The 13,493-nt window shown below is 40.9% G+C and overlaps 1 protein-coding gene across 2 annotated transcripts in view; it reads right to left on the bottom strand.

Moving 5' to 3' along the window:
* The window catches only part of NRG3 (neuregulin 3), a 906,671-nt gene that overhangs the window by 13,570 nt on the left and 879,608 nt on the right, over positions 1–13,493 (bottom strand). For both annotated transcript variants that reach the window (XM_006112415.4, XM_075934800.1), the window contains one exon: positions 9,310–9,480. In XM_006112415.4, the coding sequence (XP_006112477.2) occupies positions 9,310–9,480 (171 nt within the window). The remainder of the gene's footprint in view (positions 1–9,309; positions 9,481–13,493) is intronic.

Below are 13,493 nucleotides of genomic sequence, written 5' to 3'. Positions count from 1 at the left end.
AAATAGTTTTTTTTCTACTATTGAATTAGCAATATGCACTAATTAATCAACTGATATTAACTCTGCTCAACAAACTCTAAACTGTTGGGCCCTATTACAAATCAGGTGACATGGCATTTCTGGAAAGCAGCAAACACTTCCCCCAAGCAAGAAAAGACAAGAAAAATCAGCAGATGGAGTATATTTGTGTTAGCCAGGCATAAGCAATTATAACAGCTCTCCTTTGCTAAAGATGAATGTGCAATCTCTGTCAAACCTGTAGACTGACAGATGATGAATGAGCCCCAGAAGATGTGGAGTACTTTGTAGGTTTGGCTCTGCAATCAGAACTTCAGATATTTATGTGGAAAATGGAGGGGTTGGAGAGCTAAACAAACATTTTTGCAAGACTAGACTTCCTTGTGAGATCTACAGTCAATTGCACTGTAAATCTCAAGGGGAAAGCCATATTGTGTGATTTTCGGCACTTCCTTTTTTGGGTCAGAAACAGATTTCTCTCAGGGTGTGTCTAGACTATAGGGATTTTTTTTGAAAAAAATGGCCTTTTTTCAAAAAAACTTCCCCTGAGTCTAAATTGCTGCCGTGTTCTGCCGACAGTAAATCGAAAGAAAGCGGCAGTTTTTTCGACCGTGGAAAACCTTGTTTTATGAGGAAGAATGCCTTTTTTCAAAAGCTCTTTTGAAAAAAGGCACTATATAATGCAAACTGTGGTTTTTCAAAAGAGAGAATTCAGAGTGCCTGGGTGCTCTCTTTTGAAAAAGCGGCTTGCTTTTTCGAAAGTAATGTTTGTAGTCTAGACACTCTTTTTCAAAAGATGCTTTTTTGAAAATATCTTTTTAAAAAGCCTCTTTCAAAAGAGGCTTGCAGTCTAGACGTAGCCTCAGAGTATTTGTACCCTTGTGTTTGGCCCAGGCTGGTATGCCAGAGAACAAGAGATTTAAAAATAACACTAAAAATATCAAACAAACACACACACACAAAATTAATGTATGTGTGTGTGGCAATTTGTGCATATGTGTGTTTTTCTGGATTAAGGCACGGTGAGCAGTTTACAGAATTCCATCCTTTGAAATGTAAATGAATACAAGCTGGTACTAGTTGATTAATCAATATGAGGATTTCTTAAACTCTCAGGGTACGTCTACACTACAGTGTTATTTCGAAATAGCTATTTCGAAATAACGAGTCTACACACAAAATGCATTTCAAAATAGCATTTTGCTATTTCAAAATAGCGCATCCACACTGAGTGAACTCTGAATAGCATTTGAGGCTGGCCGGAACCTGTTCCAGCAGGGCTCCAGATCAGGACTTACTGTGTGGGTCTGCTGCCTGAGTCTATCTATCTGAGGTCTGTGCTTAAAGGGACATCCCTCCTCCCCACCCCCAGACAGCCGGTTCTCAGGTTTCCCTGCTTGCTTGCCTACCTCGATGAGGAACAGCAAAGCATTTTGTCTCTGATTGCTCTGATTGCCCTCACTCGGGATACCACAGCACTCTGCAACATGGAGCCAAAGCTGCCCCTGGGCACTCTGGTGCTTCTCTCGCGTTGCTGTGAGCCTGGCTGCACTTTCTGCAGGCTGCCATCCGGGAGGTCCATCAGGGGGCTGTCAGTATCCAGGAAGCCCTGCACAAGAGCTTCCACCCTGAGGAGCACTAAGAGCCTCCCTGGTCTGTCCCACCGGTGGCTTATGCCTCATTCCTCCCTCACGTCCTTCCACTTACCCCTCCCTAACCTCCTTTCCTGATGTCAAATAAAATACATGGATTTTCATGAACACAAACTCTCTTTAGTTATCAAAACTCGGGGGGAGGGAATGAAACTCTGGTGAGACTGGGGAAAGGAGGCAGGAGAGGGGAGAAGAGAGAGTGGGAGAGGGAAGGGGGAAACCTGGGAGGAGGGAGCTGGAAGGGGGAAGCAAGGGGAAGAAGGGGGAAGGGAAGCCCAAGGCTCAGGGTTCGGGGTCTTACCGGACCAATTTGGCTATCCTGCCATAGACGGCCACGTTCTTTCTTCTAGTGCAGAGATCATGGACATTGGGGGCATCCCCCCACCAACCTGAATAAGGTCCATGATCTCCACCCTGGACCAGAGAGTTGCCTGCCTTCTCCGGGCCCTGGCAGGCTCCAGGGAGCTGGCAGACTGCTCCTGGGGAGCGGTGGAGGGCTGGCTGCCAGTGGCTTGCTGGCTCATGTTTTGGGGCCACTGGGTCAGGTGCAGCAACTGCTGGCTCTGGGCTGGCAGGCTTAGAGCTGGCACAGGCACTCTGGCCAGAGTCAACCCCTTTAAGGGCTCCTGGTGGGGGGGGGGGGGGGGGAAGGAAGGGAAGTGTTCTTGGTTGAGGCTGGAGGCCCCCTATTTCGAAATAAGTGTCTACACAGCACTTATTTCGAAATAGCTATTTCGAATTTGGCGTTATTCCTCCTGGAATGAGGTTTGCCAAATTCAAAATAAGCTCTCCGCTATTTCGAAATAAATTCAAAATAGCGGTTTGGCTGTGTAGCCACTAGGAAAGTTATTTCAAAATAAGGGCTGTTATTTCGAAATAACTTTTCTGTGTAGACATCCCCTCATGCTTGTAGGATCTGGGTTTCATAACAGAATTCAAGACTTAAACCACACACATGTATGCAGATAGCAAACTGACTCAGCCTTAGATAATAAGAATGCCACATACATTAATGCTAGTACGAATCTGTTTTTTTTTTAACCTGGGCCCTGTTGTAAGCCATGGTTAGATATGCCAAGAATTGCAGAACACTATTTACAGAGTGGGGGCAACAGATTTACCTCCCCACTGGTGACCTTCTTCCCCTTCTTTCTGAAGGCTACCTTCTTCCACCTCACCAGCAGATCCGACTTCCTTTGTACATAAGTTCCTACCCCTCATTCCCTTCAAATCTGAATGAGTAACAGCTCTCTGAGCGAGCCACTCTCTCTACCTTTCCTGCAAAGCTTCCTGATATACCTTCAGCTATTACTGGATGCACTCAGTCTGGCAGGCTTTCATAAAAAAGAGGCTGGAATAGGCAGCCGGTATCAGCAGTGGCAGTGGGAGAAGTATGTACTACACTGATACAGTCAAAGGCTAGTCACTGGGCTCACATTATCACAGCACCACTCAGGTTTGGGCTGGCTACCCCTCTCGCATGACAGAATGAACGTTGTTGAGGCCTTGCACCACTCCAACAAAAAGCGGTTGGATTGTGGCCCAGCTCTGTGGATTGTGGTCCAGGTGGTCTCCTCAGCTCTGTGGCCCAAGAAGTTGTCCACCGACTCAAAAATTTGAAGGCCAAAGCAGCCCCCGTTATAATATTTCTAGTCTGACTTCATATAATACTGTACAAATTCAACCAGTAACTTGTGTGTTAAGCCCACTAACTTAGGGTTGAAGTGGACAACAGTATACCTTGTAGAAAGATGTCTGAGCTTGAAAGTTTTTTGTAAAACTTTTTGGTTTTGTCATATCAGCATTTTGTGACAAAAGACCTAGTCTGCTGGAAAATGCTGATGTGACAAAATCAGAAAGCTTAGCAACAATGATTGATTGCATTCTCATTTTCAGGGAAAAAATATCAGAACATTTTGATAATGTCAAAGTGGTTGAGATACAGTGCTCTGACTTTTTCTGAATGAAATGTTTTGATAACTTCTGGAATGGAATCTTGCAGAATATTTCATGTGGTGAAAAATTAAGAGAATTTGTCTTTTTGACCCAATTTGTGACAAATAAAAATGTCAACATCTCAGAATTTCCGAGAGGACAGAAAAGACATTTTTTCATCAACGGTATTCCAATGGTTAATTTACCCTCACCATTAAAATGTTGTATTTCATTTCCACTTTGAGATTTTTCTAGTACCTTCACTTTTCAGCCACTGAATGTTGTGATGCCTTTATCTTCCACATTAAAAACCTCCCCCGCTAACACATTGTCAGAAACTTTCACACCACGTAGGTACGTATAGACTTTGGTGAAGTCATGTCTTAACCTTCTCTTTGATAAGCTAAATAGACTGAGCTTCTTAAGTCCCTCACTGGAAAGCTGATTTTCCAGACCTGAAATCATTCTCTTGGCTCCTTTCTGAACCCTTTCCAATTTGCATCTCCATGGGTACCTACTTTAAAAAAAAAGAGATCAAATACAACTAAAATATAATAGTGACCAAAAACAACCACTGCAAACTAACAGAACCAGCCAATAAAATAAATTGAAATTGCAGTTGTTCATATGTACTTCTGTGGGACTATGAATTTCCTTATTTGCTTCAGATTGATAGCTCCTAAGAAAAAAGAAAAACCTTCTGTGGCTTGAGCATGCACAGACATAGAGATGACACGAGTTTGACAGATTCAACTCATCATATAATAAATATCCTATAATTAATGTGCCCTTTTAAGGACCCGATTTATCCGCAAAACCCCAGCACTATTTGAAATTTGACTGGGTTAAGCAGGCAACTGGATCTCTGCCAATAGGAGAACCTCAACTTTGACCCTATTTGTCTGTATTTACTTCAACAAAAAACTATGTAGTCCAGTGAAGGGGACACACAACTTCCCTACCTATCTGTTAACTTGATCAGGGTGCTCATACTTCGGAGTCGCTGTTCATCCCCTGCAGGATATCCAAACAACCTCCTTATGTCAATGTATGCTTTTTATGTATGCCCCAGAGATGGGCTCCGACAGTGGCATTGATATCCATGTAGCTGGGATTAAATTACCCCAAGCAAAGACAAATCTTAGGTCTGGAACAGACTTTCAGTGACAGAACCTTCTAAAACTTGCACCAAGGGATTTCAGAATTGCCAATCTACAAAAAGATTCCATTCTTCTATCATTTTCCAGTGCAAATTTTTGCTACTTTTTGGCTACAATTATTTCTGTGACCCTGGCCCTGGATACAGCTGTGCTTATCTGGGGACCTTTTCCTAGCATTCTAGTGTAGGAATGCACATAAGCACTAGAGCTTCTACAGGCACACTGAGAGGCCATTCATGTTTTGTTTGGGGGCATATTTGTATATACTGGCAACAACTAGAAGAAAGAGAAAAGTACAGGCAGTCCCCGGGTTACGTACAAGATAGGGACTGTAGGTTTGTTCTTAAGTTGAATCTGTATGTAAGTCGGAACTGGCGTCCAGATTCAGCCACTGCTGAAACTGATCAGCAGCAGCTGAATCAGGGCTCCTGGGGCAGAGCAGCTGGGGTGCTGCCGGGTTGGTCCAGTAGCGCCAAGGAGCGATGCTGCGGGACCAACCGGCAGTGCCCCACCTGCTCTACCACAGGCCCAGAGCTTTGCTCCACGTCTCCCTGGTCTGCTGGGGGAGGGGGGCGCACTAGCTGCGTCCCCCCCCAGCAGACCAGGGAGATGCTGAGCAAAGCGGCAGAGGACCCAGGCGGGACCGCGGCGCTGATCTGGCTCCTCTTCCCCTCCCCTCAGCAGACCAGGGAGACGCAGAGCAGCTTTTCTCGCCCCGGAGGACGCAGGCGGCGGGACCGGGCATCCCGCCGCTCCCGTCATCCGGGGCGAGAAAATCCCTGTTCGTAACTGCGGATCCGACATAAGTCGGATCCGCGTAATTCGGGGACTGCCTGTACATGGCCTGAAACAATAGCTATTGAATTAAATGAATGAACCCAATGGACTTTGTCAAACCCACATTATGCAATACCCAATAGCAGGCAATGGAAACCCCTAAAGCATAAAAGTATGTAGCAAAAATCTGCTACTCTCACCCACATATATCCATTTTTTAATTTTATTATTTTTATAGAAACATAGGAATCGACAGATTAGATCAGACCTGAGTTCCAGATAGTTTGGTATCCCATCTTGGCAATGGCCAGCACCAACTGTTTCAGAGAAGGTATAGGATATCCTGCACTAGACAATTGTGTGATAATCTGCCCACATCTTATGCAGAGATTGGCTTACATATTTGACTGTGTGATTTTACGTCCTTCCAAAGTTGTTAGCATTAACTACTATAAGTCTATCAGTGTTATCCACCTAAATATCACATCCTTTTTCTAATATTATATTTATGCATTGTTTGAAAAAGTACTTTTTATATTTTTAATAATTTATGAAGTTGGCACCTTTTCATTGCATTGAATGCCCCTTCAATCATGAGTAATGAGACAGGTACAGAAAAATCTCCCAACCTACCTTCTCTAAACTATAATTATTCTATATACTTCTATCATGCCCCCATTTATTTGTCTCCTTCCTGAGGCAGACAATCACAGCCCTTTCAGTGTCTCTTCATATGAGAGATTTTCTGTAACCATGATCAATTTAATCATCTGTCTTTGGAACCTCTCTAGTTCTGAAATATTATTTTGAGATGGGTTGAGCAGTGTTGCAGAGCTCATTCCAGAAGAGGTTGAACCATTGATTTATATATTCTCTGTATAATAATTTCTCTCTGATTCTCCACGAGGTTCCTCATGCATCCTATCATTCCTGTTTGTTTTGACTAGAAAGTAGCACGCTGAGCAACGTTCTCTCCTACATGGATACAGTTCATTTAGAATCCTGAAAGATTGTATCCCTCCACATTGTATTGCATTGCATTTATCATCATTGTACTTTATCTGCCATGGTGTTGTCAATTCACTTAGCTTGGCAAATTCGTTCTGAAGTTCCTCAGTTGTCTCAGAACCTAAATAACCTTGTGCCCCATTGGTGACTTTTATTACCTCCCTACTCCTCCCCCTTTCCAGAACTCATATATATATTGAAACATCACTGAACCCTTGAGGCACCCTGCTATTAAACTTCCAACATGATGAAAATTGACTATTTATTCCTACAAGCTGCTTCCCGTCTTAGTGTTTTTTTGTTTTCGTTTTTTTCCTTTTGACTTCTTCTGTTTTTTGGCAGACTCTAGTGAGGAACTTTGTCAAATGCCCTTTCAAAGCCTTGAAATATTATGGCAACCAGCTCTCCTTAAACATGCTATACTTTAAGGAAGTACAATAAAACGGCCTCACAATAGATATTGTATTTGTTAGCCAATGAATCCCTTAAGTAATTTAAAGGGATTATTGTAATGACTTAGGTAAAAAAATAATTTAAAATAAAAAGCCAAAAAGACCATTAAAATAAATGTGTTTGACTGTTCTCAATAGTCCCTAGTGGTACAATTATCTGAAGGGGGCTCAGAATAGGTTTCTTTCTGATCTGATTTGATACAGTTTTTTATTAGAGTTATGACTGGCCCAAGTGTCCAGGTTGAAAATATTGCTTTCCCCTACTGCTGTGGAGTATACCATGTGCCACTGAGATGGTATCCTCCAACCCAAAGGTAAGTCTGTATTGCTACGTACACAGAATGCAGTCTGTCAAGTGCTCGGGAACCTGAGGGAGAAAAGCACTCTCTGAATACAGATATATATTCCAATAAATACTTGTGGCCTGTGTTATCCAGGGGGTCAAAGCAGAAGAGCACAATGGTTGCTTCTGACCTTCAAAACTATAAACAAACGCCATCATACATAAGCCCATGTTGTCTCTTCAGTTGATTTTATTCATTTTGGATGTGGCACTCAGTTTGGAAATTCTGGAAGCTGCTTATATTCTAGTTTACACTCATTTTATATCAGTAGGTCTCCACTGATTTCGGTGCAATTCATCTTGATTTCTACCAGCTCATGTGAATTAAGTTAAGTGCCAGATGCAGGGCATTTACACATCACATCCCTGACATTTCTTCCTCATCTGACAAGAATTGTATTTGTTCAGGCTCTGGAGGATCTTCTGGAAACACTGAGGTATACTCAAATATTATGAACTGGGTTTCAGAGGAACCAAGCAGCTGCAACATCAATTGCCTTGAAAGGAAGCTGAACTTTTGAAATGCAAGCCTTAAGAGTAACACTGATGCTGCATACAACTGCTGCATCTTTTACTGAATACGGATGGAGAAAGAAAAACCTCCTGACTTCGTGTGCATTTTAAAGAGCAAAGGCCAGTGAAAAATTACATCTACCCCAAGGTTGCGTCTAGACTGGCATGCTTTTGTGCAAATACTTTTAACGGAAAAGTTTTTCTGTTAAAAGTATTTGCGCAAGAGTGTCTACACTGGCACGGATGCTTTTGCGCAAAAGCAAATCTTTTGCGCAAAGGCACATGCCAGTATAGATGCTCTCTTGCGCAAGAAAGCTCCAATGGCCATTTTAGCCATCGGGCTTTCTTGCGCAAGAAATTAACGTGGCTGTTAAAAGGGCTGTTACACTGGCCCTCTTGCGCAAGAATACTTGCACAAGAGGGCTTATCCCTGAGCGGGAGCGTCAGAGTATTTGCGCAAGAACCACTGATTTTGTACAGTACAAAGTCAGTGTTCTTGCACAAATACTCACAGCCAGTGTAGACAGGCGGCAAGATTTTGCGCAAAATCATGCCAGTCTAGAAGCAGCCCAAATGTATGTAAGGAACTATGTTTTATAACTGTACACTAAATATTAGCTTTGTACTATTTGTTTTCCCACAGTAGGTCAGTACTGGTGGTGGAGACAATGCCGAGTACAACTCATTCGAATTACAGATCCCAACACTGGTACATGAGGAATACAATAGCTATAAAAGGTGGCAAGTGGGTAATCCCTTTCAGTCCATGCTGATCATTTCTTCTTCAGGCTTTTTAGCATCCATCCACGTAGAATCATAGAATCATAGAACACTAGAACTGGAAGGCACCTTGAGAGGTCATCGAGTCCAGTCCCCTGCCCTCATGGCAGGACCCATTACTGTCTGGACCATCCCTGATAGATGTGACTATCCCCGGGAGATGAGGATAAAAATATGATATCCTCAAAGGCCAATGTGTTAAAACTGTACTTTTGCTTTTAACATTATACACCTAATGGATAATGCTCTGAAAACTACAGGTTGAATCTCTCTAGTCCAGCACTCTCTGGTCCGGCAACATCCATAGTCCAGAATTATTTTAGTTAGGTAGGTGTCCACTTAACAAGGGTGTGGATAAGTTTCCTGGGGCCCTATAAAGTTTGTTTACAGCCACCAGTCCTGGCCGTCTATGTTCTGTGCTATTATTTAGCTTTAATTTAACCCTAAATATCTTCTAAGAGCCCAGTAAGCAGTGAATGTGTTGGTAATGCTGCTAGACAATATTGACCTCCCATGGTTCAGCAAATTTTCTGGTTAGGTACTGGTCAGATGCTGGACTAGTGAGGTTCAACCTGTAGTTAGTACTGTAATAGCAAAAGAGATTTTCTAAGTAAGAGATTTTTATTTATTTTATTTTGCAGTTGATAGCCTCAGTTGTTTTTATTACTTACCCTTGACAAGGTATTGTGTCCTGATCTATGATCCTTGACTCTTCTAGCTGTTGATATGCTGGTCCTGTAATTCCACTGAACCTACCCCGAGGTAAGGGTGGAGTCCGCCGAAAGGCATTCTTGTGTAGCATTCCACTTCTTTGTCCTGGGCTGCAGCATGAAGAGAGACTTCTGGGAAAAGAGCAAGAATACAGTTAAAAACTACCAGAGCCCCAACATAACAATGTATAGCGTAAGATTACAGAATTAATAATACATGAACTACAATATTATAACTTTGCTGTTGTCATTTGTGATGTCAGCTGCAGTTCTCCATGAAAATATAATGCTATAATTCTTTCTTTGCTGTTTATGCCATATTTAAATTTCAGTTTCTCCTGGAGGAATATAAATAAACAGTGGATTTTTTGTAATTTCTCTATTTGGTCAGATGCCCTTCTATTTTCTCATCATCATCCTGATACTTAGGGTCAGATAAACAGCTGAGGATCTGAACCTTAAATTTTAGGCATGCCTACCAATGCTTTATCAACTTGCACTGTCCACTTTAGTACCAACTCAGTTACCTTTTGTAGTGATGTGTTTTTCCTATTTTAGAAAATTGCAACCTTTTCATTTTTTTTTAAATTTTAAGGGAGCTGAGAATTGTTCCCATTTACTGCATGAAACATAAGGGATCTGGAATCTAGATAAAGTTATTTTACATTAGAGCTGAATTCAGTTGTTGCTAATGCAAAAGTAAGGAAACACACCATTAACCCACAAACTATTTCCATCATTAGCTGGTCACAATAGCATAGCCTCACTGACTTGTTTGTTTTCTGCTATACTTATTTGCAGTATCTCATCTGTGCATTTCCTTCATTATCAGTTAGTCTATGGCAAAATCTTATGGATAAAGCATAGAGTCAAACATAGTAAAAATCCTAAGTCAATTTCTCCAAAGATAGAAATTCTGCAATATAATAAGAAGAGTATAGCAGGATTAATATACTACAAAAAAACCTGCCCAGAATGGTGGCAGTGATTGTGAAAGGCTCACGGAGACAAGAGACAGAAAACTCAAAGAGCAGAAAACCTAATAATAATAATAATAATAATAATAATTTCTAGACATCATTAGTAACTGCTTCTTGGAGAGGCTACTCCTGGAACCCATGTGCAACTATCATATAATGAAATTTAATATCATTGTAGGGAGCAAATATAAAAAAAAATCCAGCACAGTAGCATTTAACTTCAAAAAAGAATGACACAAAAATGAGGAAGCTACTTAAATAGAAATTTAAATGAACAGTCACAAGAAGAGAAATGCCTGCAAACTGCGTGGATTTTTTAAATTTTTATTTTAATATATACCCCAAAATAAACAAACAAGAAGGAGAAGAAGTAGAAGGACCAAAAAAGTCACTACGTCCAGATTAGTAAGAGGCAATTACAGAACCAAAAAAATAAATCTTTTAAGAATTGGAAGTCAAATCCTCTTGAGGAAAACAAAAAGAAGCACAAACTCCAGCAAGTCAAGTGAAAAAGCAAAATTAGGCAGGCCAGAAAAGAATTTAAAGAGACACTACAAAAACTAATATTGCATATATCAGATATAGGAAGGCTGCCAAACAAGTGGGGCCACTGCACAATCAAGGTGATAAAGAAGAACTTAAGGAAGATAAGGCCATTGGGGAGAAGCTTTGTACATTAATAGCCTCAATCTTCACTGCAGAGCGTGGGAGAGAGATTTCCACACAAGAGCCATTTGTTTAGGTGACAAATCTGAGGAACTATCCCAGATTTATTGGATGTAATCTTGGAACAAACTGATAAATTAAACAGTCATAAGTCACCAAGAGCAGATGGCGTTCACTCAAGAGTTCTGGAGGAATATTAAATTGCAGAACTACTTGTGGTCTGCAGACTATTACTTCAATAAGCCTCTCTACCAGATATTTGGAGGATAATGAATGTAATATCGATTTTTTAAAAAAAGCTCTAAATGCAATCCTTGCAACTAGAGACAAGTAACTTTAACCTCGGAACCAGACTATGAATACAACATGTTAAGGAAGATTAAACAAGGTTTTTAAAGGAAAATCATGCCATACCAATCTATTAGAATTCTTCGAGGGAGTCACAACAAGCATGGAGACAAGGGTGATCTTGTAGATAAAGTGCATTCCGACTTTTAGAAAGTCTTTAACAGGGTTCGTCACCAAAGGCTTTTAAGCAAAATACGCAGTCATGGCACAAGAGGGAAGGTCCCCTCTCATGGTTCATGAACTGGTTAAAAGATAGGAAACAAAGGATAGGAATAAAGGGTCAATTTTTCACAGAAGAGAGAGCTAAATAGCATGGTCCACCAGTGATCTGTACATAGACCTGTTCTGTTCAACATATTCATAAATTATCTGGAAAAAGGGGTGAAAATGAATTGGCAAAGTTTACAGATGATAAAAAATTCTGCAAGATAGTTAAATCCAAAGATATCTGTGAGAAGTTGCAAAGGAATCTCACAAAACTGGAGGTGTGTCTAGACTACAGGGTTTTGTCGACAAAAGTGGACTTTTGTTGACAAAACTATACTTGCGTCTACACTGCTGCTGAGTTCTGTCGACAATGACCTCTGACTACCAAAAGCTGGGAATGGATAACAGGGAAGTTCATTCCCTATGAAGTATCTGGAACTGGCCACAGTTGGAAGACCAACTATTCGGCTACATGGACGAAATACATGTATTTGAAAGAAGTGTAACTTTTTGCTAGACGCATAAACCCAGTCTCTGATGCAATTCAGACAACTGCTTTTATATTTGTTCTTCCATTTGTAGTACTTTCATTAAAAGGAGCTTCTCTTTGTATGAAATGTGATCTTTATTTTTTTGCTAGGGCTGCACTTAAAATCAAATTTTCCTCCCTGAAGTAAAACAGATGTTGCCTTCAAAAGTTATCTGTCTTGTTTTCTCTTCAAGTAGCTATTCTCCCACTCATATTAGAAACTTCCTATATTGTTCTCCAGCCCAGGCTCTGCCACTTTTTTAATTGAAAAGATAAACAACCTGTAGCGATAATAAGGGCTTTTCAACAATCTCCTTAAACTTATTTTTTCCGTAGCCAATGAGAACTCTAGGGAACCATTCTTAGAAACGTTATGTGGGCTGAAGTACTAGACTTTTGATTCTTAAGACTGGGGTTTAGCTCTCAAAATATATTAATGGGAAATGAGTTTTACTCTCTCAGCTTCCTCCTTTGTGAAAATTTATTCTCCTTACACGACTACAAAACAATCAACAATCTGAGCTTGGACTCTGAGGAGGGAGCCTGAAAAGGTACAGCCAACTGAATAATACATAGTGGATAATTTCTTCTTTCATGGTGAAAAAAAATGTGGATATATCAGTGCCCGCCAATTCGTTATTCTTTTTTAAACTCTTTGTGGAATATTTTACTCTCAAAACTGATCATAGATATTTGAAATGGAGGCTGTATCACTTAGTAGTGCGTGATCACCTAAGTCACATACTATTTTTCCCCTGTTCTGATTGGATGAGAGTGTGGAATTTTCCACACAAAAACCTGCATATGAAATTTAACAGTTTATTTCTGGGAATGTTTTCAAATGTGCAGGTGAAATTCTCTTTCCTAGGATATTTTTGTAAGTAAGAGGTGATTGATCAAGTCTTTCTGATTATGTGCACAAAAAACAAATGTGAACTTGAGAAAAACCAATTCATTAATGAGTTCCATCAAATATTTGCAGAAAAGTATTTACATTAGCTGCCCATTTCTTGCTGCAGGTCAGACTAGATGCTGAAGAATTACGTATCATAGAATTATAGAATCATAGGACTGGAAGGGACCTCGAGAGGTCATCGAGTCCAGCCCCCCGCCCTCAAGGCAGGATCAAGCTCCGTCTACACCATCCCTGACAGATGTCTATCTAACCTGTTCTTAAATATCTCCAGAGAGGGAGATTCCACCACCTCCCTTGGCAATTTATTCCAATATTTGACCACCCTGACAGTTAGGAATTTTTTCCTAATGTCCAATCTAAACCTCCCCTGCTGCACTTTAAGCCCATTACTCCTTGTCCTGTCCTCAGAAACCAAGAGGAACAAATTTTCGCCTTCCTCCTTGTGACACCCTTTTAGATATTTGAAAACCGCTATCATGTCCCCCCTTAATCTTCTTTT

The sequence above is a fragment of the Pelodiscus sinensis genome, chromosome 8, assembly GCF_049634645.1.
Source record: "Pelodiscus sinensis isolate JC-2024 chromosome 8, ASM4963464v1, whole genome shotgun sequence".
NCBI classification, from domain to species: domain Eukaryota; kingdom Metazoa; phylum Chordata; order Testudines; family Trionychidae; genus Pelodiscus; species Pelodiscus sinensis.
The sequence above is the reverse complement of the archived record's forward strand: the minus strand, read 5'-3'. Positions and strand labels throughout refer to the sequence as shown.